Genomic DNA, 24,188 nt, shown 5'->3' on the forward strand with positions numbered 1-24,188 from the left:
CACATAATCACTTTGAAAAAAGTGTTAAAAGAATCCATCCTTTAATTTGACTACATAGATTTAAAAAATATTATTTTTAATAAAATTACTGGTGTCTCAAATATTCAATTATTGGTACCCACATTGATCATATTAATGATTATAACTAAAGTTTTTTAAATCATTATTTCTACTTCCACTTTTTTGGTTGATCAAAGTACTTTATAATTAATTCATTTTCTATTCCCCCACACAAATTCAGGTGTATGTTCATTATTTACAGAATCGTCTAAAAGATAATTTATTTCAGCAACTTAAGCAAAATCGGAAAAGTTTTAGCGGTTAATGACGTTAAACTCACAGGTCGCCTCATAGACATAATATAAGATATATCATCTTATATTATGTCTATGGGTCGCCTGACCGCCCCCGGCAAAAACGCTTCCGCCTAGAATTAAAAGAAACGAAACAAAACAAAAACAGACTTCGCTTTCTTAACTTGTACTCGGGTCAACCTTCTGCTTCTTGTTACGGAGTGCACCCACTTTCTCTGATCCATTCTATTACCTGTGATGGCTCTGGGCCAATCAAATATCACGCACGATAATTGCGCAGTCTGTATGACGTAATACGTATAGCAGAGCGCTTGGATTACGGAAATGGAGTGTCAAGCTCGGCGATAGCACTCTCAATATTAATTGTCGACCTCAAATCGAGCTCTTTCATTAGAACAGTAAGACATTCTTATTTTTTACCTTAGACTGTCGTCGATAATCACATGTTTAGCTCTGTTTTATTGAGGAACATTAGTTTCAATCGTTAGCACGGCAATGCTAACCTGCTAACACAGCTAAAACAACAACTACGCTGCGGTGAAACTTGAGTTCTACATTAGGTTGTACTATGTTTTTTCTAACGAATTTATCTGTTTGTTTTAATGTAAATCAAGAAGTCAGTATAAACGTAGTGTTCCTGCTATTTAAGAGATAATTAATTATATTAAAGAACATCGCCTAACTAGAGCAGAAGCTAGAAAAAAAAAAAACAACAGGCATGTCATCAGAGCTAATGCCAATGTTTAGGTATAGCAGTGGTGCTTTAAGCCATCTGATTGTAGCCTCGTTAAGACAGAAATATTGCTTTAAAGGAAATATTTACGAAGCCTAGGAGTTTTCTCTCATTCACTATTTTAATGTAAATGCAGACCTATTGTAAATGGAATACGATTTGTTTATTTTTGGGGGTTTTTAGCTATTACTAATGTAATCACAAGTCTTCACTATAGCGATTGTAGAAGGTTTGGTTTATAGTCACAGAGTTGCTCATCACAGGTGTTGGAACCCAGATAAAGTGACGCTGTGATTTGTGGTACTTTCCCTCTGAATGTAGCACCCTGATGTTAAGCAACCAGACTGTCATTCTCAAATTGTTCTCACTAATAAAATCCTTTTGTCTTGTCTTGTCTAGATCGCTGCTCAGATGAAGAGGGCTTGCCTGGCGGACCAGTTGTTTCACCCTTCCTTGCCATGGCAGCGCCCTATTTTCCCACATTCCTCCTCCTCATTTTTTTGTCCTCCGTAGCCCTCTTGCTGCTCACCCTTCTGCCATCTGTCGCCCCATCCCTCCCTTTAACCGCCTCGTCTTTATCCTCGTCTTGGCCGTCATGTGGTCCAGGTCAGTCTTGGGCCGTCCGGATCCACCACAGCCTGCATCACCAGAAGGAAGATGAGAGAGAGGCCTCGGTTCAGCTGGATGTGATAGCTGACAGGGTACAGTAGTATTTCAGCATCTTTTCTGATAGTTTGCACTTTGGTTTTAATTTGAACTCATAGATTTTCATCATTTTCAAAGATATTTAGATAGTATTGCTGAATTTAAATTTGCTGGAACTATTTTCTATGGAAATATCAAAAGAAAGTGATTTTGGTCCTTTTCTGTATTTACAAATTAAAAACAAGTGGATATTGTTTCTCCGGCCACAATTTATTTATTTATTTTCAAAACAGGGCTTAGCTGTTTTGTTGGGTTTTTTTTAATGCCTCATATTTGCTCTATTTATTATTGTATAAGCTCAATTCAGTATTTTGTAAGTTTGCTGATTTTACTAAAAAAAACGACTCCAATATTGTCTTTGCAGGTAGCAAAAGAGGCGGGGCTTCAGAACCGGGGTCAGATTGGAGAGCTCGAAGGCCACTATTTGCTTTGCTCATCACAACCTCACACTGGATCTCTGGGACACATCTGGAAAAGGAGCATCCAACCGAGCGATGTTCTGGCAACACATCCTCATGTCCTGTGGTACTCCAAGGACAGGTTGCTCAGTCGCTCAAAGAGGTCTTTGGCCTTCAACGACCCCAACTATCCTAAACAGTGGCATTTGGTAAGAACACATAGCACACATCCACAAAATAAAAAATCTAGATCTGCCACATATTATATGTTTATTTTATCACTGTCTGATTTTATCTGGGCTGGCTCAAAGCAGTTAGATTAAACTAATTAAAGAAATTTTAGGAGATTTTATGTAGGTGCTAGAAGCAGAAATATGCGCTAAATAACAAGATGCTGGAGCTTCAGGCTCAATGCTGCCTTAATATTTGACCACTGTTCTTGGCACAAATAGTAGAGATTAATTAGTTAATTAATTAGTTAATTAGAGATTAATGAGTTGCTATTCTTCCAAAGACTCAGCTTTTAAGCATAGTCCACAAATTTCTAAAAGAGTTGGAAGAGTTCCAGTAGCTTAATGGTAGTCTGTTTATCATCCCATGATCAGTTCTAATATGCGTTTGGCACTGTTGTTCCGGTTTTGACCATTTGACCCCAAATCTCACCAGAAAATGGAAGCATTAAGGGCACCAGTGTCGCTAACCTCTCTGTAAATAGCTTGGATGATAAATTTATGTACAGATGAATGCGATTACATAATTTGAATATGTCCACAGAACATTAACAAATGCTTGGTGTTTGTGCAAAACGGACACATTTTTAATCAGAATACTGGAATTTGGTGGCGTAATAATTGGAACTTGAGAACTGAATTAGTTTTCACTGCGAAATATGAAATCTACAACTATTGCTACCCTGGTAAACAACAAATATGTATAATATGTTTCTCAGCCGTATTGCAGCTACTGCCATATTGTGCTTTCAGTTTCATTCTTTGAGCAATTTAAACCTGTTTTGCATGATCATAAAAATGATCCTGATCACGCATACCTAACATGCTGGAACAATGATTCCAAGTTTAAAGCTGGAAATGGTTCGCTTAATGCCTCCTATGTGTGTTCTTCAATCAGCCTTTAGCACCAATTCTATCTGCCATCATACAGTTTACAAGCTTTTCTATCATCCACATCTGCACCTTGGCATTTTTGCTATTTTTATTTTTCCTGGCGTTCATTAACAGAGTTTTTCCTCCTGCCTTTGCAGCACAATCGAATTAACAGAGGCATGGATATCAACGTGACGGGAGTGTGGGAGCACAACATCACTGGCCAGGGGGTCACTGTTGTTGTTGTAGATGACGGTGTGGAACACACCCACAGAGACATTCAGCTCAACTATGTAAGTCGGAATTTAGTGTTGGCTCTGCTTTAATTGTTTTTGAAAGAACAGTGGGCCTACTCATAAGCTGTGCGGAGTGCTGTTGTGAAATATTTTCCCTTTTTCATGTCACAGTTGAGTTCAAACTCCAGTTCAGGGATGAAACCTGATGGTGGAACACATATTGTGAGCAAAGCTGTCGGCACTTTGCAGTAAATCAAAGTTTTGAAGAAAAAAACTTTCTGAAGAGATGAGAGTGTGAACTTTCTGGCAAATCTCATTCTAACGTAAAATATGGCAGATCACTGGATAAAAGATATTTCTGATCACTAATTTTTGAAAGTTAATATAATTTTTGGGCTGAAAATAAGAGGTTTTAGCATTTACATTAAACAATTTAAAAATATGTCTCTATTATTCTGAGATGTATGAGAATAGTTCTTCTCTTTTCTAAGGAGAAAAAAATATATTATTACATAATGGGGCAGAAACTATTGTTATCATCTTGAACCCAGATTTTATTACATTACATAATGCGACCTTCCAGGGTAAAGGCAAACTTAACCACTTTCCAGTTGAACTTGTCCTGTTGGATGCAAAACTAGAACAAAGCTTGCAAAGGTTCGATGTCCATATGATAGATTTTTGTGTTCCTGTTAAGAGTCCAGAGGGGAGTTACGACCTGAACTCCAATGACCCTGACCCCATGCCTCACCCAGACCTCCACAGCGACAACCACCATGGGACTCGATGTGCTGGGGAGATCGCAGCCGTTCCCAACAACAGCTTCTGCGCTGTGGGTGTGGCCTATGGCAGCAAGGTGGCAGGTATGACACACCCAGTCAGTCTAAAATCTTTCAATACTGTTTTATTCCGACAGTCTTTTACTAAGAGGCACCAGTTTTTACAAAAATGTGTTCTCATCTGAAATCACCAATGTCCTTTTTTGGTTTTTGTAGGTATCCGAGTCCTGGATGGGCCCCTGACTGACAGCTTAGAGGCCATTGCCTTTAACAAACATTACCAAATAAATGATATCTACAGTTGCAGGTAACTGTCGATGTCACAATAACAATTCTCTGTAATTTATCATCAAAACTTGTATTATTTCTTGGATGCTAATGAAGACAGCTCCTTCTTGTAGTTGGGGACCAGATGATGATGGGCACACTGTGGATGGACCTCATCCCCTGGGCAAGGTTAGACTTCTTGCAGCTCTCTTTTTGTCCAGCAGGTGGTAACAGACCCCAGCAGATCTGTGCATCATATTATGTAGCAGTTTCACTAGATTGATGCTTTTTCCCTTGCTGGATACATATGTTAAAAACATCAAATCAGCTTTTTCTCTTTTTGTTATTTTTTTCACCAGGCTGCACTGCAGCACGGGGTGATTGCAGGCCGAAGAGGCTTCGGGAGCATCTTTGTAGTTGCCAGCGGTAACGGGGGTCAGTACGATGACAACTGCAACTATGACGGCTACGCCAACTCCATCTACACCATCACGATAGGTAAGAAACAGAGATTGTTAGGAGTGTGGCGATGTGTGTATGTGCATTCAACTGTGTGCAACACACGAAAGTAGTCATTATACTCCAGTGTTGTTTTTTTTTTTTTTTTTTAGGAGCGGTTGATGAGGAAGGCAAGAAGCCGTTCTACGCAGAGGATTGTGCATCCATGCTGGCTGTCACTTTCAGCAGCGGGGGGGCCAGATCAAGGAGCATCGTAAGTCCTACTGAGTCTAACACTTGCACAGTAGCTGGAGTGAGCTTATATAGTGCTGTTCTTGTCATACAGACCACTTTAAACAGGTTTACATGATGAGTTTGACTCGCCCAACAACACTCACAATGTTCACACTCTTATACAAATATATGCAGAACTGTTCCCACTGCAAGTTATTAAGCAACGGCACAGTAGATGCATTCGTTTAGAAACGAAAAGGTTTGAAGGAAACCTTGTAAGAATAATACTCCAGTACTAATGAGTAACTTGTCTCAGTTAATTTCAGATATTCTTTCTTTCTCTTTTTAACTTCCAAAGCTGTACATTGTAGGCTGTGGTCAGTTTTATAGATATATACACAACCACCTTCTAAAAGTATGATTTTAATGATACTAAAATTTCCATAAAGCTGTTTCTGCAGTTTAATGTCCTTTCACTGAGATGTCAGGGAGTGTTGGGGTGACTGGAGGTTTCTACGGCTGAATGGAGTATACAGCCGCCCCGCCTCTATTTTCCACTCATTACTGAGCAGCTGGCTGAAAAAAGGCTGCTGCATTTATTACCTCTCTAGCAAGAAAGAAATATTTGGCTCTTTGGAAATATTTCCAGTCCCAAAAGCCAGGGGTCCTCATGTGGTGGAAACTAAAGAAGTGCCACTAATAATTGCTATTATTAATTTTAGTCTGTCTTTGAAATTACCTTTAATTTCAACATGTTTGTTAGGTAACCATCTGCAGCTGCAAGCAGATTAGAGCAGAACGGATTAACCAAAAGTAGGAAAGTCAAGTTAAAAGCTTCTTCAAAACATATCTGGTGATTATTCTGTTGTTTGTTCAATTTTATTGTATAACTGCCATGAGATTGTCATACCAGCCCAAGTCTATATGTAATAATACTAAATCAAAGGAACCAGTTGGAATATGATGCACTGTCACTTTAAGAATCTTTGTTGGCTCTAAAATAATGGAAACATTTGGGCAAAATCCTCCACATCAGGAAAAGTATTGACTTCATTCATCTGAAAACGCTGGCTGAAGATGACAGGAGTTGAGATCCACTGAAACCTCTCCACAACTGTTTGTTGAAGTTGGAGGCTGTCACCGTGGCAACCTGTTTTGTTGCGAGGATGTCATCACTTGTGGGGAAACTGAGATTAGCCAGGACCTAACCACCGATCCACCCCTGACCGCATTACACTCACATACTAAGTGGCTCCAGAAACGGGCAGCCGTTTGCTTCTCCTGAACATTCAGTAATGAACTGGGATGATTACAGAGCAGCAATGGTGGTGTGTGGATTAACAAAAGTGGGTGTAGAAATAAAGTTGGTATTTATATGCTGTTTAACTGAGGAAGTCAGAATTTGAGTTTAATACTTCAGGTATTAAATATGGGTTTGCCGTTTTATTTTTATTGCTACAGCATTGTTCACTTTCAGGCTCTTTGTTCTTCTTATTAAACTCCATATGGCTTCACATTCCCCCAAATCAACACTGTTTAACTAAACACAAACAGCACTGAACTCTGACCACCTGCTGTCAGTTTATATCATCAAGATGGTGCAATGATGTAGGTGCTACTTTATGCACCAGTCCCTCCGTCTTCATGGTTTTAGATCTTTTTATGCTCTGGAGCGGTTACGTGGGCTGTTGTGTTTTCCAGTAATTTCATCATTTGTACGGATCACACCTCTCCGAAACGTTCTAAACGTACCAGCTGTGTCGTTCTGCAGGTGACGTCTGATTGGTCGATGCACAAGGGGAGCGGGTGCACCGAGGGCCACACCGGTACGTCTGCTGCGGCCCCGCTGGCAGCAGGGATGGTGGCCCTCATGCTGCAGGTGCGTCCCTGCCTGACCTGGAGAGACGTTCAGCACATCGTCGCCTTCACTGCCACACAGGTAAACCTGCAGGAAAACGCTCAGCAGTGTCAAAGGTTTTAAAACGACAGGCAGCAAAAAAGAAAATTGTATTTCATGTGACTTCACTGTTACCAAAGATTTTTTTTTCTCTCTCTGTTTTATTGTTTGGTCTGTTAGGTTTACAGTACAGATGTAGACTGACACAAAAATCGTATCGTTAATGAAAATCAAGTCTGCATTCCTCTCGTAACTGCCTGTTTTTGTTGTCGACAATTTCAACAAAACCTCCTTCTAACCAAGACATCACAGTATTGAAATAAAAATCGAAATGCTGAATATTTTTAAACATAATCACAGTTCTAATAATGTTGCAGAGTCCGGGCAGCCTTAAAAAGTTTGAAATTCATGTATCTTAAAATAAGGCCTTAAATTCGCTTAGATTTAAGGTCTTGTTCACTTAAAAAAAAAAAAAAAACTAGTAACAGTCAGCAGCAGTCTGTTGGTTATGTACACATCTATACTTCTAATTTTGAGGTGCACATAAAGACTAAAAAGTGGTCGAGGCTTCAAGTTTAGGCAAGTTATCGGCCAGCACACACTGAGACTGACGAGGTAAGAACTGCTTCTTTCAAAATAAGAGTCTCAAATATAGGCAAGATGTCAAGTTTAAAGCACTCACCTTGTCATCTAATTCCAGATCAGATGAGAGGAGATATTTAAGTGCTGTAAAATTTCTTATTTGTTTCACTAAACAGATTTTTTTTGTCCTAGAGTTGCTAATTTACGCAATAGCTGAGAGTAAATGTGGTGATAGTTTGCCTCTGTCCTGTGGTAACATCTTTTCAATCTGCATCTCTGTTTTTTTAGACCAGACTTCTGAACTTTAGTTTAACTGGATGGACAAGACCATGAAGGTGTGGATGTTTTCTTTGTGTTTCCTAACAGTGCGACATGACAGCTGACTGGAAAGTGAACGGAGCCGGTTTTCATCACAGCCACCAGCATGGCTTTGGCCTTTTGAATGCATGGAGACTAGTTAATGCTGCCAAGGTACAGACACACTGTAAATTCACTTTTTTTTTTTTTTTTTAAACATTTTGCCACCAGAAGTCGACCTAAATATTCCTGCGTTGTGTCTCAGGTGTGGGAGTCGGTGCCTTTCCTCGTGTCCTATCAGAGCTTGGTCATAAAGGAGGACGTTTCCGTTTCCACTCATACGGGCGTCTTGATCCGCACCTGGAATGGTAGGGTTTTTATTTTTTCCCCTTCTCTCTCGCTCTGTGTCGCTGCCTCAGCTCTATGAGGGACAGTTGCTTGTCGAGTTTAAACATTGCTCTCCATAACAGAGCCATCCCTCCCTCCCTGCATGCCTGCTGCTCAGGCTGCCTGTCCTTATTAGGTAATGTTCGGCAGTTTGTGAGTTTTGCTTTTGTTATTCCCCCCCCTTTTTTTTTTATTTTGTTTGTTTTTGAATTTCTCCCCAAATCTCCTTTTTTTTATGTAAAATCTCTGTAGATCCTCTTCCTCTCTCAAACCTTTCCACGCTGAATCTCTCGTATTCAGAGCCCTCTGCATATAATCCCGCTAACACTTTTATTTTTCCACAACTGGTTGTTGAAATGACCTCATTCAAGTAGAAACATTTCCCTCATCCTCCGCCTAATCCTGTCCTCCCTCAGACTTTATCGCCCTTCTTTTATCGCCTCATTGCAGTTAATCATACGACCACAGACGGGTTTGTGTACATTTGGTCTCATGCAACAATGTTTTTGTGAAAAAGCTGCTGGTTTTTACAGAGCAAACTCCCAAAGAATGTGAGGAATTATTTTCTCAACTCACTTTAACTCATGTTGTTCTGTGAACCCGTCGTTGTTCTGTTTTGGTCGAATTCCCTGATGAGCTCTTTGTAACAGAATGTAGTTGGATCTGCTTTTGACACTGTTCAGTGTTTTGGCAGCCTTGCTGACTGATTCATTGTCCATTAGGCCGGTCATATGTTCTGCTTCCTGCATGAACAGCTTTCCATTTCAAAGCAAAGCTTACTCATTACTTAGAGTTGGTTCTTATGCCTGGAAAGAGCAATTACTAGAATTAGAGTGCTGGAAATATTGCCTCCAAATGGAATATGAAGCACAAAATATTTAAGCAAAAATTAAATAAAACAGACTGTCGCTCTTGGCCACTCTGCAAAACAGGACAGACAAGACAGCATGAATTTTAAGATGATCGTGTGTTGGATTGGATCATTTTAGACAAATATGAAAGTTGAAAACAAAAACTAGGCTGGTTAAGGTCGGGAAGAAAATGAAGAAATGTCTGCTGCATCATTAGATCATCTCCATAACAACCATTGGACACTTTCTCCCCATGCAAATTAGTTGCTTAGATTGAAATAAAATGATTTATTGTCCATTAATTGCTGATTAAATTGAAGTTTCTCTTCAAGAACTTGGCAAAAAATTACAAATAAATCTTAAAATGCACAAAATACTTCAGGTTTTATGATGTTTGATTTTTTTTTTTTAAGATACAAATGCATTTGTTTGTAGGAACAGCATTTTTTAAAGCAATATAACTCCATCAGGCTCTGACGCCAGAAAAATAACCTTTTCTGTCCCTCCATCTGGAGAGTGAAGGTTCTTGAACTTGACTGGGATTTAAACTGGAACTGTGTGCTTTGCTCAGACGAGACTGACGTTGAGCATTTTTGCAACAAGCTGTCACGGTAATTTTGAAGTGAAATGAAGAATGAATATGTGAAAAAGCTCCATCCTAAGAAAACATTGTTATTTAGTTCGGTTTAACGTTCCTCTCCTTCAGTCCCTTTGCGATTCTCCCTGCCCTGGGGATATGTGCATCTCTGCATGGTCACGATGCACTGCCGCTTATTAGTAATCAAACCGAGGGAAATGATGGGAAATTACCAGGCAGCCGCTCTGAGCGGATGCACTGTGGTCAGAGGACTCGGTGATAAGTGCTTCAAAGATGGATAACAGGAGAAATCCAGAGTGAGATGGAGAACTGCAGCAGGGTTTATCACATTATTAGAGAGTTACAGATGTGTTTCAGTTACACTAATGAAGGGGTAATAAATAACACTGACATGACGCATATAACGCATTTAGAAAGATGTATGTCTAATGGGTCTAATTATTTCATTATGAGTGCAGCTGTATTTTTGTAAAAGTGGGTGTCTACAGGTGTCGTACGTACTCTTTGAACATTTTCACATTTTCATATTTGTCACAACTACAAACTGTACAGGGGGTGGTATTATGTATCTTCCAGGCACATAGTGCCATTTTATAACACAACCAAGCAAAAATGTTACAAAAATGCTATATAATAAAAGAACCTGAAGAGAAATTTGAATTCGTAATATGATGCCTTGACATAGGGCCTCTGTCTCTTTAAGAAGCTAGTACTCTCTTCAGTAATGAGAATCACAACAATGCTTCTCATTATGCCATTTACAACCGTTCTTAGGAGCGCAGGACTGAGAAGCAGATTCAGTAATGAGCTCAGCAGGTATGCAGTTCCACCAGCTGTTCGCTGTTGGAGCTGAGCTTTTTTATGGGTTGCACCATCGAATGGATGTCTTGAGAGATTTAAGAATTTTTCAACATGCATGAAAGAATCAAAGCAACACTCCAAGTATGTTTTTGATGAGAAATTATCATTAAAACGTGATTTAATCTAAAAAAAGTTGATGTTGCACAATACCCTTCTACAATGTGTTTCACTGGGATTTCATGTGATAGACCAACACATAGTGAATTCAGTAGTGGATATTATTGAGGGAATGAATATTTTTGCACATCACATTTTACTACAAGCCGTGTATAATCTGATCTGCCTTTTGTCTCAAGTTTGTCTTGTTCAATTACATAAAATCTTGACATTTGTAGTGTGTAATGTGACACAATTCTTCGTGTCTGAATACTTTTGCAATCCACTGCACATTTTTCCCAAATATAATGAAGATTGTATTATTTTTATACATCTCTTGCTGTGCCCTAAAGACATTTAATTGAACTTGCACATTACCCTTCCTGCTGTCTTCTCTCCTGTAGTCTCTGCAGCCGACCTGAAGCCGTCTGGGATGCAAACGCTCGAGCACGTGGCCGTTACCGTGACAATAACCCACCCCTGCCGTGGGAACGTGGAGATCGTGCTGGAATGTCCCAGCGGCATGAGTTCTGTCATCGGGGCTCGCAGGCCCATCGACAGGTATACGCCGCGTCTTTCATCGTGTCTGTTTAAAGGCCTTTAGCTCTCTCTGTGGAAGGAGCAGGGTGATGTTCGGGTGGATGTAAAGACGTGGGTTTTTTTTTTTGTTTGTTTGTTTGTTTCCACACAGAGATCCTTCCGGCTACCAGGACTGGACTTTCTCCACCGTGCGCTGCTGGGGGGAGAGAGCTGAAGGCCAATACACCCTCAAGATTTCTGACAACAGTAAGTCAGCAGGGAAGACACACACATTGCACACACTTCTCCGGTCAGCTTAATATACTGCTGGTCTGGGTTTTATGAGGCTTCTTGTGAATCCAGGCTTCTTAGTTCTCTCTGACCCATGTCTGTGTTTCTGCAGAAGATGAACAGTCTGACCAGTGCGCCGCGGTGGGAGTGCTGAAGCAGTGGAAGCTCACACTCTACGGTTCATCTATGACTTCCAGCGAAGTGAAGGAGAGGCAAAAGTAAGTCCAGGTCTCCTGCTGGTTTGCCGTCGGTGTCTAAAATCGGACTGGGATGCGGTGATCATGAGCGCTTAATTGTTTCCCGTTCGCCGGTCTGCAGGCTGGTGGAGGAAGCCATGAGTGGCAAACATCTGGACAGCAGCTTCTCTCTGCCCTGTCCTCCAGGCTTAGACATCCCCCCCGAGATTGTTAATCCCTTCACCTCCAACAGCCTTAAGGTAAACACAGCTTTCAGGCTCACACTCTCACACCTACCAAAGGTTTACCATATCTTTGATGAATTCTGTCCGTCTGAAGACAATTTGCAAGAAAGATTACTTGAAATAAATGATAAAAAAGTGATGCACAGCTTTGTTTGAGCATGTAGATGTTGCAGTCAATCCCATTCAATATAAAAAAGTATGGATTGTAATTTTTTCCACCTTTCCATGTCAAGAAATGTATGAAAAACATCAAATAATGTGCAAAAATATTTTTTCTTACTTTTTTCTGCACTTCCTTTCTGCCTCCCTCACTTCCTTTATTTTCTTTGCTTCTTCCTTCTGAACAATTTCTTGTTTTTGCAGATTGCATAGTGAAAGGCTCTCTGCTGTAGAAATGTCAACTGTAATATTTCAGATTATGAAACTAACATAAAGAGCCAAAAACTCTGCAAGCTGTTTTTTATTATGTAGGAACCAAGTTTCCAAACACTTCCTTCTGTAGATTTGTAGAAAATCAGACCTCAGCTTGGCTGAAGGACATTTTTTATTTTTGGTGGAAATGTTGCAAAAAAAAACAAAAAAAAACGTCAAGAGATTCTTGTTTTAATTTCAATCCCAGCTATGACATGCAGTAATTAGCTGCTGACACTACAGCTCATAAACCAATAATGTTCAGAGAACTCATCTTCTCTTTTCTTTGACATTGTCAGACATTCTGTCTCAACACAGTTATAATCTTCTTTAACATTCATTGAGTTGACAGAATTGTGTGTAGCTACAGCTTTCTGTAAACTCTTATCTTGCTCTACATTTGTAAACAATTATTACTGTTTTTCCATCAGTGAGGGCAGCAGTAACACACCCCTTGATGTCTGAAATGAAGTAAATTAGAGTTAACTTAAATATGTTCCAGATGACGAGTTCAACCACTGTAAACAATACGGTTTATGTGTTAAGAGAAGAAATGTCTCCATTCAGGAAACACAGTCGGTCTGTTTGGCTACGTTTGGACAATCTTTATCTTTTTATTGGATTCCTAATAATAAAATTTACTTGAGTAAAATAATAACTTGGTACTGAATTTGTGGTAACATGTCTTCTCTTCCCTCCCCCCCATCTAGTTCTTGCTTCTGCTCGGATGCTTCGCTCTCTTCTGGTCCGTCTACTACATCTTGGACGTCACACTCGGTCAGGTGAACCTCCGAGGCCTCCTGTGTCTGCCGAGGAGGCGGAGTCATCTCAAAACCAGCCACATTAGCAAAGGCAGAGGAGTGGAGGAGGCGAACGAGTACCGGGACGAATACATCGCAGAGTTCAGGGACCAGGAGGACCAGGACTCGGGGGTGGAACTGCAGGCTGTGCTGGACTCGGAGGTCAAAGTTCCCTTCATCAGGGAACAGGAGACGTAACACTGAGCCTACACGTTTCCTCTTTCTCAGGCTTGTTTTTCTGCTCTGATTGCACTCGCTTCCAACAGCGGTGATGGTACTTAAAGACCGAGCTGCAGATAAATCAAGGAGTAGGTTTCTTACTCCTTCTTTTCTACCACGGTTACTCAAGTGGCCTTGAATGTGTTTGGGCTGTGATTTTACGTCTTCGTTTGTGCACTTCTTCCCGAACACATCACCTGACCAGGAAAATAGGATGTTAAATCACCTGTAGCTTCTAAAGCTTTCTTTAAAACTGGGATTCATGGACTGCGGGCGGCTTGTTGGGACTTAACCACCCAGTTTAATGGAACAGGTACATGTTGGGTTGTGAAATTTGCCCCCAAAAGAGAAATTAAATTTTCAGATTGAGGCCGAAACACCTGTGGAGTTAATTAGAGAAAAGGTTGTGTGCAATATTTAAGGGAATGTAAGTGTGTGTGTGTGTGTGTGTGTGTGTGTGTGTGTGTGTGTGCGTGTGCGTGTGTGAAATGGGAGTATTTGTAATATCCAGGGTCTTCCTTTAAAGTGTTGCTATAATGCGTCTTTTCACAAGGGTACCCTTTTGTTTTGTTTTGTTTTTTATATCTCTGACCTATTATTTCTTCCATCTTGTAAATCTGGGTTTTTTTTTTGTTTTTGTTTTTGTTTTTAATCTGTAGCTAAGTAAGCAAAATCTGATTAAAACTTGAAGTGGGATTTTTCAAGCTTTGGATTTGCTGTTTGTATTTTTTTTAATAAACTGTAATACATCAAGGATTTGTGCCTGCTGAACACATTTGCTGTATATGGACTGCATAATAGGGTTTTTAAAATTTTTAAAGAATGTATTCAAAGCTGCAGGTGTTTTTATATGAACTGAACAAATGTTTTTGGAGTGTTGCTGTGCAAGTCACAGCTTGTTTAAATGAAAATAAATAAAAAAAACTTGGTGAAGTTAATGCTGCTTTCTTTTATCATTTAGCTTTAAATCCCACTCAATAAAGCAATTCAATAAACAATGTTATTTAAATATAGGATGCATATTTTTGAGAAATAAAAAAGGGTTTTCATTCAAAAGGTTCTCGTTGCGCGTTATAATCAGGGCTCCTATAACATTTTACAGGATGTGTGAAAGAGCCTACACTATGTTTTAAGTATTTTCGTCTCCTGAATATGAGTATAGAAAAACACTTTGGGGATATCCGGATTTTATTCCCTTTGTGTTAAATATGTGAATTTTCAGAAACTAGCTGGTTTTACAAGATTTTTTTACTACGTTCGCCTGAGAAGTTTCTCCATCTAGCATGTGATGTTTTATTGTCAAAACCATCACAGAAATAGTGCAGGCATTCGCCGATAGAAGAGCAAACCAAGGAATTTCACCAAAAGCACATTGGAAAAACGGTTTAGTTGTTTTCCTTCTTGTCTCCCTACTTTATTGATTAGTTTTAAATGGCTTTGCTAGTTTAGACAAATCTTTATCACGACAGAATAAAGATTTGTCTTACATAAAACTTATGATTACATAAGTTTTATGTAATCATAAAACTTATTCAATCCCTTTGATGTTTTGTTGCTTTGACAAATCAATCCCGATCAGCAAAATTTGACTTCTGTGACAAATTTACCAACAAAAAAAAAAAAAACCTTTGTCAAAGTGACAAAATGACATGAGTACGCAAAAAAAGTATATGTACTCGTTACGGGACCAAAAAATAAAGACAATTGAAAATAAAAATCATAAAATGAGTGAATACGGAAATTTAGTAGATACATATTTGACTACAATCACAATAGTCTGTATGGATAGATGATGATAATAAAAAAAACAGATGAAAGCATGAAATCCAGATCTGGCATTTTTTTTGTACAGCAACACACTAAACATGCATTAAACACAAACAACTTGTAAAAGAGTTAAAAACAAACTCAGTCCTACAGTTTATTTAAGTCCACATTTATAAATAAGGCTAAATTAGTTTCCAACTCATCTAGTTTATGCCAGAATATTTTCCTCACACACCAACACCAAAATATGTAAGAATCAATCATGAAATCATGAATCTCATAGAATAATATTGAGCAGTATCACAGTGCAATATGTTTGCTTAAAGACCAAGGTTTGTAGTGACGCAATCCCAACCGAGAGTTACACACAATGTTTGGAGAAAGTTTTTTTTTAAACTCTTCTGACGACATTAAAAGGCTGACAGTGTTTAAGAACTAAGTGTTTACAGATTCAACAGAAAATACCAGCTGTGAGCCGCTTGGACTCTGTGACCCCTGTCATTCGACAGTTTTTTTTATTTTTTTATACAGTTTTTAAAGACTGCAAGCTTTAACCTTTTAACTGCTTGCTGACCTCATGAACCCAACTCCGACTCCTGGTGAAGGCGGTTCTTCCCTCAGGTCCAAATCAAAGTTGGTGCTAAGAAAGAACCGTTTTGTTGTTGGTAGAGGCGGAAACACAAAGAGCTGCGGCTAATACTGGCGCTGGAATGCAGGAGGTGATGGTGAAAGCTCCAAACTAGCTCTCTTTAGTGCCAGAGATGAAATCAGGGGAAGCATAAAAGGCTCTAGAAGAAATTTTAATTTAAATTGGGCTGCTGCAACACAGAATAAAACTTTACTGGATGCTGATCAGCCGAGTGTGAAGCGGCCGGGATGAGGCTCAGTGCCTCCAAATCCGAGGCCATGGTCTTGAGCCGGAAAAGGGTAGAGTGCCTTCTCCGGGTCAGGGGGGTCGTCCTGCCTCAAGTGGAGGAGTTTAAGTATCTGGGGATCTTGTTCACGAATGAGGGAAGAAGGGAACGGGAGATCGACAGGCGGATTGGGGCAGCGTCTGCTGTGAAGCGGGCGCTGTACCGGTCCGTCGTGGTGAAGAGAGAGCTGAGCCAAAAAGCGAAGCTCTCGATTTACCGGTCGATCTACGTTCCCACCCTCATCTATGGTCATGAGCTTTGGGTCATGACCGAAAGAACGAGATCACGGGTACAAGCGGCCGAAATGGGTTTCCTCCGCAGGGTGGCTGGGCTCTCCCTTAGAGATAGGGTGAGAAGCTCGGTCATCCGGGAGGGACTCAGAGTAGAGCCGCTGCTCCTCCACGTCGAGAGGAGCCAGTTGAGGTGGCTCGGGCATCTGGTAAGGATGCCTCCCGGACCCCCCCCTTGTGAGGTGTTCCGGGCACGTCCCACCGGGAGGAGGCCTCGGGGAAGACCCAGGACACGCTGGAGGGATTACGTCTCTCAGCTGGCCTGGGAACGCCTTGGGATTCCCCCGGAGGAGCTGGAAGAAGTGGCTGGGGAGAGGGAAGTCTGGGCCTCCCTTCTGAAGCTGCTGCCCCCGCGACCCGACCCCGGATAAGCGGAGGAAAATGGATGGATGGATGGATGGATGGATGGATGGATGCTGATCAGTCCATTCATTCGTCATCGTTTGCCGTTTTGGTTGTTGTGTACTGAGCTTTTCTGGGCATGAAAAGAAGGAGGAATTTGCACCTTTCTCTGAGAACATAATATTTTATTGAATTACTGAAAGGCTCAAAGTTACTCAGAATCAACTTCAGTGGATACTGAGAAGGCTGGCTGTACCAAAGTTTTTATGTTTTATTCATTAGAGCTTTCGGCTTTTGACTGTCATGGGAGGTGACAAGTTTACCTGCTGCAGGTAAACCATCTAAATGGACCATGAAACAGACATTTAGATGGATCTTTACAGTCTGTAATGCCAACAAATTTCTAACATATTATGCTGTTTGATCAATTTTGCCAAAAAAAAAGAAAAAGAAAAAAATTAAAAGAGATATCAAAACCACAAAATCTGTAAAGAAAGGCAGATGTATAATTCAAAAAATTAAAGAGTAAAACACATCAAAGTTAATATCGATCTTTGGGGACAGTCACACAATGCATGTGCTGAATCGCTAAAGTGCAACGATTTGCACAGCCTGACATTTTTGTACTTTTTCAGTTTGTGTCACATCAGGAAATAGAAAGAAACCAGGTGAAAACTATGTGTAAACCCTCACATGAACATTACTAAACTCTCAATTATTTTCTCATCTTGATCAAAACAAAAAAAGCCAGTTTAATGTGTCTTTGATGTGGATGCACAATTAAGATTGAACCAGCCACAATCACAAATGTATGTCAAAGTCATTATTTATTAAGACAACGTACAAAACTGTTGGTACTGACACAGCAGGTGTAGCAAAGTAGGAAGTGGCCGTTTACTAAACGATACTAGCAGTAAAAATTAAAGAGTATCTGGACGACCCTTTGGTCGTCCTTGTCAATTTGGGAATAGTTTCTTCTAAATCTTCTGTAAACAAACTAATGTTTCTTTCTTAGCAAGTAGAACCAATGTTCTGAAAATGTAGAAAACATGACAAAATGTTAATATTTCAAGAGAAACTAATTGATAAACAATGCACTGTAAAAATCATAAATTGCCTTTTGGTACACAAGGATTTCTTTGGCTATTGCTGCATCTTAAGACACTCAGATGTAGGGAAAGCATGCCGAGTCCTGCAGTGGTCACCAGAGTAAACTTAAAGGAACCATAAGGCAGGGTTTTGAGACTAAGGAGGTTCCTTGACTCTAAAGCAGAAGGTTAAGACATAAAGGAGCAGTCAGTTATCCAAAGGCTCCTGGAGGATGTCTAGCGCATCTGAGGCTTCCGGGGAAAAGGAGGCTAAGGAGGTTTTGCATGTCTGGACACTTTAAAGGATCTGTCGGGGTCGGCCATAGCTCATTCCCTCCTGACTGGCCCCCTTATTGGACCCCATCTGCAACCCAATCACGTTTTTCCCAGCCTTCATCTGCTCGTCGCTGAAATCTCGCTTGTTCTCTTGTGCTTTCCTGCAATACAGCATCCAGAAATGTCACGCATTTAAAATGAAAGGAGTTGTGTTTTACTGTTTATTTTTTCTTTCTTGTTTGATGCAGTTTGTTTTACTGGACTCACTTGAAGAACCAGTTAGGGTCTCCGTTGTATGTGCCTTCCTCCTTGGTGACGGCCAAGCTGCCTAAAGCCGACAGGGTCCGCTGAACCGCTGCCAAGTCCTTACCTGTACCAGCACACAACGTTTAGGTTAAAGTACCAATCATTTGCTGAAGACTGGTCTGCTTCCACCACAGCAACACATTCTAACCTTCCCATAGGTCCACGGTCTGGAACATGTCAGTCTTGGTGACGCCGTACTTCTCTGCAGCGTTGAGGAACTGCGAGATCTGCTCCATTTGTTTGAAGGCCATTGGCGAGCTCTGGATCTTCTTTATCGGTTTGTCTCCGGGAAACAAACTATTAATAAGTTCACTCAGGACCTGACAGGGGGACATGAAACAAAGAGAGGTTTGTATTATGGAATGCTCTTCTAACAGCAGCGCGTCAAACAGGGTCGGCTAACTCACACATCCGTCTTTCAGCCAGGCCTGGAAGCCCAATTTGCCGTCCTCTGGCCTCCCCACACCGGAGCCACACTGACGGCTGATCCACTCCACCAGGATCTGCTCCAGCTCGGGGTCATACTTGCTGTCGATCTTATCCTGAACCTGCCGGCTCATGCCGTAGGATGGACCTTTGTTAGCCATGCCGACACTCTGGAAAATGAGAAGTGGATATGATAGAGCTGCGTCAGCACTTTAGACCAATGCACTTTAGACCAATGCTTTTGGTCTAAAGTGGATGTTTATAGACAGTTCTATTTAAACTACAGGACTATGCAAACTATGGGACTACACCATAGGACTATGGTGTTTGCATAGTTTAAATGGAGCCCAAAGGAGACACCCCACTGGTAACATGAAAACCCTCTTAAAAAAACATCCAGACATGAGACCAGGTCATAGTGTTGTAAGTGAATTAAGTCTGAAGTCTTTCCTCCCAGGTCTCGAGTCAAATCTCAAGTTGAGTCTATATAAATAAACTGTGCTTGTCTCTAATCATAAACATTGAATTTCAAGTCTGAAAGAAAATGTAATCTAAGTAAAAATATTTCTCAAAAAGCCTTAAGAAAAATATTTTTCCAGCTTCTATAAAAAAATATGAGGAGTTTGTAAAAAAAAAAAGTACTTTGCAATTAGCGATTTAGGCATTTATTATTATAACAGATATAGTGTACACCACTTGGCTGTGTGGCAGCTTTGTTACAAAATTCTGCCAGTAGCCTACATGTTAAAGTCAGAGTCAAGTTGTTCTGTAATTATTTCATCCATTCAATTTGTGACTTCATGACTTGGCTCCAAATGTGACTCCAGTGCATCCCTCTGAGACTTACCTTTCTCCTCACAATCAATACATACAGTGTACAAAATTCACCAGCATAAACAGTGACCACATGCAGGTCAGAAGCGTGTAGATAAGTGTAGCTGCTCATCAGCTATGTTTGAATATTTTCTGCTCATCAGTGAAATTCACAGCATCATGTCTCCCAATGCAATCCATTCTGCCCTGTCAGGGTGTCTAGGGCAAAATGATTTACAATAGGAGCTCTATAGAAAGCCATCCGATTTCTGCACTTTTGCCTTTAAAACACACACACACACATATATGCACTCTCTGTTAGCAAATGCAAAGTGCCACAAATAACGACGAAATAAAGTCAGAGTCTTTTGGGGCCGCCAGCCAAGAGCAAAAGGCATATCAGAGTGCTGTCAGCGCCATCCAACCTTTGTTGCCATCTTGATGTCAGGACACGTCAACTTCCTGTTCCTGGAGAGGTTAAGGAGTTAAAACGTTAAAGATGAATGTGAGGACGTTCGAGGAGACTTCTCTCTGCGTTGCAGTTTTAGCCGCAGCTTTAAATCACAATGTAAAGTCGGGGATGGCTTGACATGATGTTTTTAGAGAGCAATCTGAATTTAATTTAGAGTGGGAATGCAAGAAACTATTGTGTCCAAGAACTGGAATATGCAGAGTTGCCAACTTTCACACATCTGGAGTGAGACTGAAGCCTTCTCTCCGTTTCTCACTCAGTCACTCTGCCAAGATTTCTTTTAACTCCAATGTTTCTGATTGCTTCTCCCTGATGTCCTGGTTTTGGTACAACTTTGGGAGACAAACGTACTTTTACGTTAGTTTGCTCACTACTACATTTATCTCTGTATGCTAAATGGGTAACTAAATGGGTAACTTGAAAATTGAAGGTTTCACATCACATTTTAACATGTTTTGGTTTTGATCCCCGTCGGGAACAGCTGACTGTTTCAATATGATTGGACATATTGTAACCCGAGATGAACCTGATGAAATCCAAGAGCCCTCCTGTTAGAAGTTAAACATTTTTTGGGAGGATTGTGATTACTTTATAGATTACTTTAAACCACTTAAAGTGGGTCCAAAATATGTCTGGTCACACGTCATCTGGTGAAAGTTTGGCATGAAATGACCTCTGGTAGGCAGTCCCTTTGAGTCCATAAACATATTAAGTGATCCAAAACTGAAAAAGTCTGAAATCGCAAAGTGGTAAAAGAAGCAGCGCCTGGTAGGAATCAGTCAATTTTAGACCTTAAAACATAAGTTTTGCTAAGTTCTGAATAAGGTTCACAAAGTTAAGTAAAGACACTCTGCATGTCTGTAATGTGAGTTGGTGTGCCAAAGCCATTAATGGACTCCTGCCCAGAATGTCCGCAGCGAGCTACCATCAACCCTCTTTAATACATTGTGCTTTTCCTGTGGTGGTTTTCCAAGCCACACGGAACTAAACTCACATGCTGAGCAACACAGTCACTAACTTAAAGCCACAGGTTTACATACTTAAATTCATTTTCATCTCTCTCTAGGCCCCACACACTCCTACAGGCGAATCATTATTGCAGCGTAGTTGCTGGTCTGGTAGGCCCTCAGCTTGTCTCTTTCTTATTGGCAACCAGTAGTTAGTGTCATAACGTACTCAGTGAACCACAACTGCAAATAGCACAGACTGAACTTATTGTGGGGACATGTTTACATGCCCAATGCCTGAAAAAAAAAAAAAAAGGAGAAGAGAAAAGGAGCCAGGAATGTGCATTACATGACAACCGTATCAGGGTTACATAAGACTTTTGGAGGTTAAGTGAGTCCATGTCTATTTAACTGTTTATGGGCATCCAGGGACTTGTTGTTATGCTTGGCATCCGGCCTAGGGTCCAATAAGTCAGAACTATCTCCTAAACAAGCTCCTGTGTTGCCTGTCTGCTTATTAAAAACAGCATATGGGGAAAACGTCCAGCCTAACATACTTTACAACTCAAAATGTTGCAGCAACTTCAGCTGCAACAAGCTCAGTTGCCGTTTGTGCTGCTAAAAGAAACACCGGTGAGGCTGTCCATGGTAACGTTAACGAGCGTTTTGACAGTAGATAACATCTGCTAGTTGTTGGAATGCGAGGCCCAACGTATTGAAATAAATCAACATTATGAGTGCAGATTGACAAATTTTTCGTTTGAAGTCATTGAAAGTCATCTACCTTAAAATATAAAAACATTATAATTAAAATGTATTTAAAAAAAAACACTTCATACGTGCTATTTCTGAGAAATCTAAAAGTGCTGATTCCCACAAGCATTACTGCATCAACTCAGTCCCCACAATTATCCTCTCCTTCTCGTGTTTTCCTGCTCTGTTTGTCTATCGCCATGGTAAACGTGCCTAACGCCAGAACAGGAAACCCGTGTGAGGGCTGTGGCCACTGTGGCGGCATGCAGGGACATGGAGTCATGTAGCTATGCCTTTTCCACAGTTAACCAGCTAACCAATAATATAGGAATTTGGGTTGAGCAAACTGTTTTGTGGGACTAACATTCATTATAAGCATTTTGTTCCTCAGCATGACTTGGCAGATCAGTGCTGGGTGCAATGCTGCTGCTGCTGCTGCTGCTGCTGCTGATGGGACGAATCCAACGGTTTTCTCGGCTTTGTGTGGAGGATACTGAGCTGCTGCTTCAGAGCTCTGCTGTAGTTTGGCTCTGGTTAATGGAAGCTGAGCATAAAAACTACTGTTGTTCCCCCTGATCTGCCAGACATAGCTGAGCCCGTTTTTTCTTGAACCTCCTGCCAAGGCTCTTTGCGGCTCTGATTAGCTTGACAAACTGCATAACTGCTGCTTGGTCAGATCTGATGTATTACGTCTAGAGTCTGAAATCGAGGATGTGCTCCAACTTGCCCCCGCGCTGACATTTCTGCTCTGTTTATCCGCTGCCACAAGATTGGCAGAGGAGATAGCCTTATCTCGCTCCTGCTGCTGTTCAGAAAATGAGGCTGCCTGCTGGTCCTTCCCACAGATCTGCTGTTCCTGGAAACTCTTAGTGTGCTGCCGTATTTAATGATTTGCTAGTTATCTCAAGTGCAAACATTCCAGAAAACCATTTAAATGAGACACCAGCTCCATATGTGTTCACAAATGCAAGGCAGTGTGTTTCTATGGCGGTGTGAGTCACATTTCTTTCTTCCTCGCCTAGTCATCTGCATCTTCATCAGAGCATCTTCATAACCAGGCATGCAGCTATAAACACTTGGCTGCAAAGGCCATGTATGGCATCGGATCATTTGCGTGTGCAAACAGAACTATGTCAGTGTCACACAGGCTGCGCTGTATGATGGCTTCTCTGCTATCCTTCTTGCTTTGCATGGAAAATAATTTAACAATGGATGAACTTACATTTGGGACTAAATGTAAAAGAAGTTGGGTGAATATAGAACAGCATGAACTAGATCTGAGTTTTCACTACTTTACCGTCATTTAAAAAAGAAAAATCTTCAGATAAGAGTCTCGTCATCACATTTACAATCTGAGATCCCACTGTGAGACTGTTGACAAGAAATGTTAAAAACTGACACAAATCCTGTTTTTCGGAAGCTTCCTCTTGAAAAATGACCTGAATTAAAGATATACTCACTGTGCAAGAGAAAAGGCGAGTTCTGAGCTGGTTGCTGGTGTGGTGTGAGGGACAAGTGCGGATGCTTCACTCAGAGTGTGTATATGCTTGCAGGGACGTCCCTCCCCAAAATGCCTGCTTAAAAGGAGGAGAAGGCACTGATGACTTCACTAGTCTACTGAGGGACAGAGCCAGGGTGGAGGAACGAGGAAAAATGGGAGCGGGGGAAGGAGGGGAAAGAAAAGGAAACTTCGCCCTTATAAGGCCATGGCCTTTCAGCGGCTACCTCTCCCTGTCTGCTGCGCCTCTTCTCCTCACGTCAAGACCGAGCGCCCTGCCTTATTTGGGTAGAGCTCATTCCCATGCAGAGGAGGGAGACAGCAGCCAGGCAGCGTTGGTTTTGGTCAGAGGGAATTCTCCAAATACCTTCGCCACATCACACATCACTCAAAGAGGCTGCGGGATGGTGGACGGGAAAGGGAATGCAAAGAAAACAGGGAAAATGTTTACAAAAGACATGAAGTCCCGGTTTATAACGCAGGCAAAATGTAGAGAGGACTGAGTTGAAGGAATAATGATTCTCATTTTGGGATGGAAGGGAATAAGGACTAGGAATTAGTTGATTCAACCCTCATCTTTCTCAGATTAAGACACAGAACTCCATGTAAGTCCTGTGAGTGTTGTGTTGTGTGAGTGTTCGCCAAGCCACCACTCATGACATTTCAATCACTTCCGTTTCCATTACAGCTGCCTTTTGGCATGACGCTCTCGTTTATGCATGTGTGATTTTTGCTTCTGTGCTCAAAACACAAAAAAAACTACGACTGCAATAATATACGCAGTGCCTTGAGAAAAACCTTTAATGCCATTTTAAACCTTTTCACATTTTATTATGCCACAGCACCAAACCGTAATGTG

The 24,188-nt window shown here is 40.9% G+C and overlaps 2 protein-coding genes across 3 annotated transcripts; one reads left to right on the forward strand and one right to left on the reverse strand.

The window, feature by feature from the left end:
* Positions 1-565: 565 nt before the first annotated feature.
* Positions 566-14,375, forward strand: pcsk7 (proprotein convertase subtilisin/kexin type 7). The gene is made up of 17 exons (XM_008426080.3): positions 566-712; positions 1,447-1,748; positions 2,117-2,359; positions 3,412-3,546; positions 4,187-4,352; positions 4,485-4,575; positions 4,670-4,724; positions 4,895-5,033; positions 5,147-5,247; positions 6,979-7,146; positions 8,053-8,157; positions 8,249-8,351; positions 11,181-11,337; positions 11,468-11,562; positions 11,699-11,804; positions 11,905-12,022; positions 13,129-14,375. The coding sequence occupies exons 2-17, from the start codon at positions 1,506-1,508 to the stop codon at positions 13,414-13,416; spliced, it is 2,313 nt and encodes a 770-aa protein (XP_008424302.1). The 5' UTR covers positions 566-712; positions 1,447-1,505; the 3' UTR covers positions 13,417-14,375.
* Positions 14,376-17,558: 3,183 nt separating this feature from the next.
* On the reverse strand, positions 17,559-23,452 carry tagln (transgelin). 2 transcript variants are annotated; one of them, XM_008426081.3, is made up of 6 exons: positions 23,292-23,448; positions 20,085-20,127; positions 18,828-19,016; positions 18,569-18,740; positions 18,382-18,484; positions 17,559-18,275 (listed from the first exon to the last, which is right to left on the reverse strand). In XM_008426081.3, the coding sequence occupies exons 2-6, from the start codon at positions 20,094-20,096 to the stop codon at positions 18,137-18,139; spliced, it is 615 nt and encodes a 204-aa protein (XP_008424303.1). In that variant the 5' UTR covers positions 20,097-20,127; positions 23,292-23,448; the 3' UTR covers positions 17,559-18,136. The 2 variants fall into 2 exon arrangements, with proteins under 2 accessions (XP_008424303.1, XP_008424305.1); XM_008426083.3 differs by lacking the exon at positions 20,085-20,127 and having other exon boundaries at positions 23,292-23,452.
* Positions 23,453-24,188: the final 736 nt, after the last annotated feature.

The sequence above is a fragment of the Poecilia reticulata genome, chromosome 13, assembly GCF_904066995.2.
Source record: "Poecilia reticulata chromosome 13, P_reticulata-male-v2, whole genome shotgun sequence".
Lineage (NCBI taxonomy): Eukaryota > Metazoa > Chordata > Actinopteri > Cyprinodontiformes > Poeciliidae > Poecilia > Poecilia reticulata.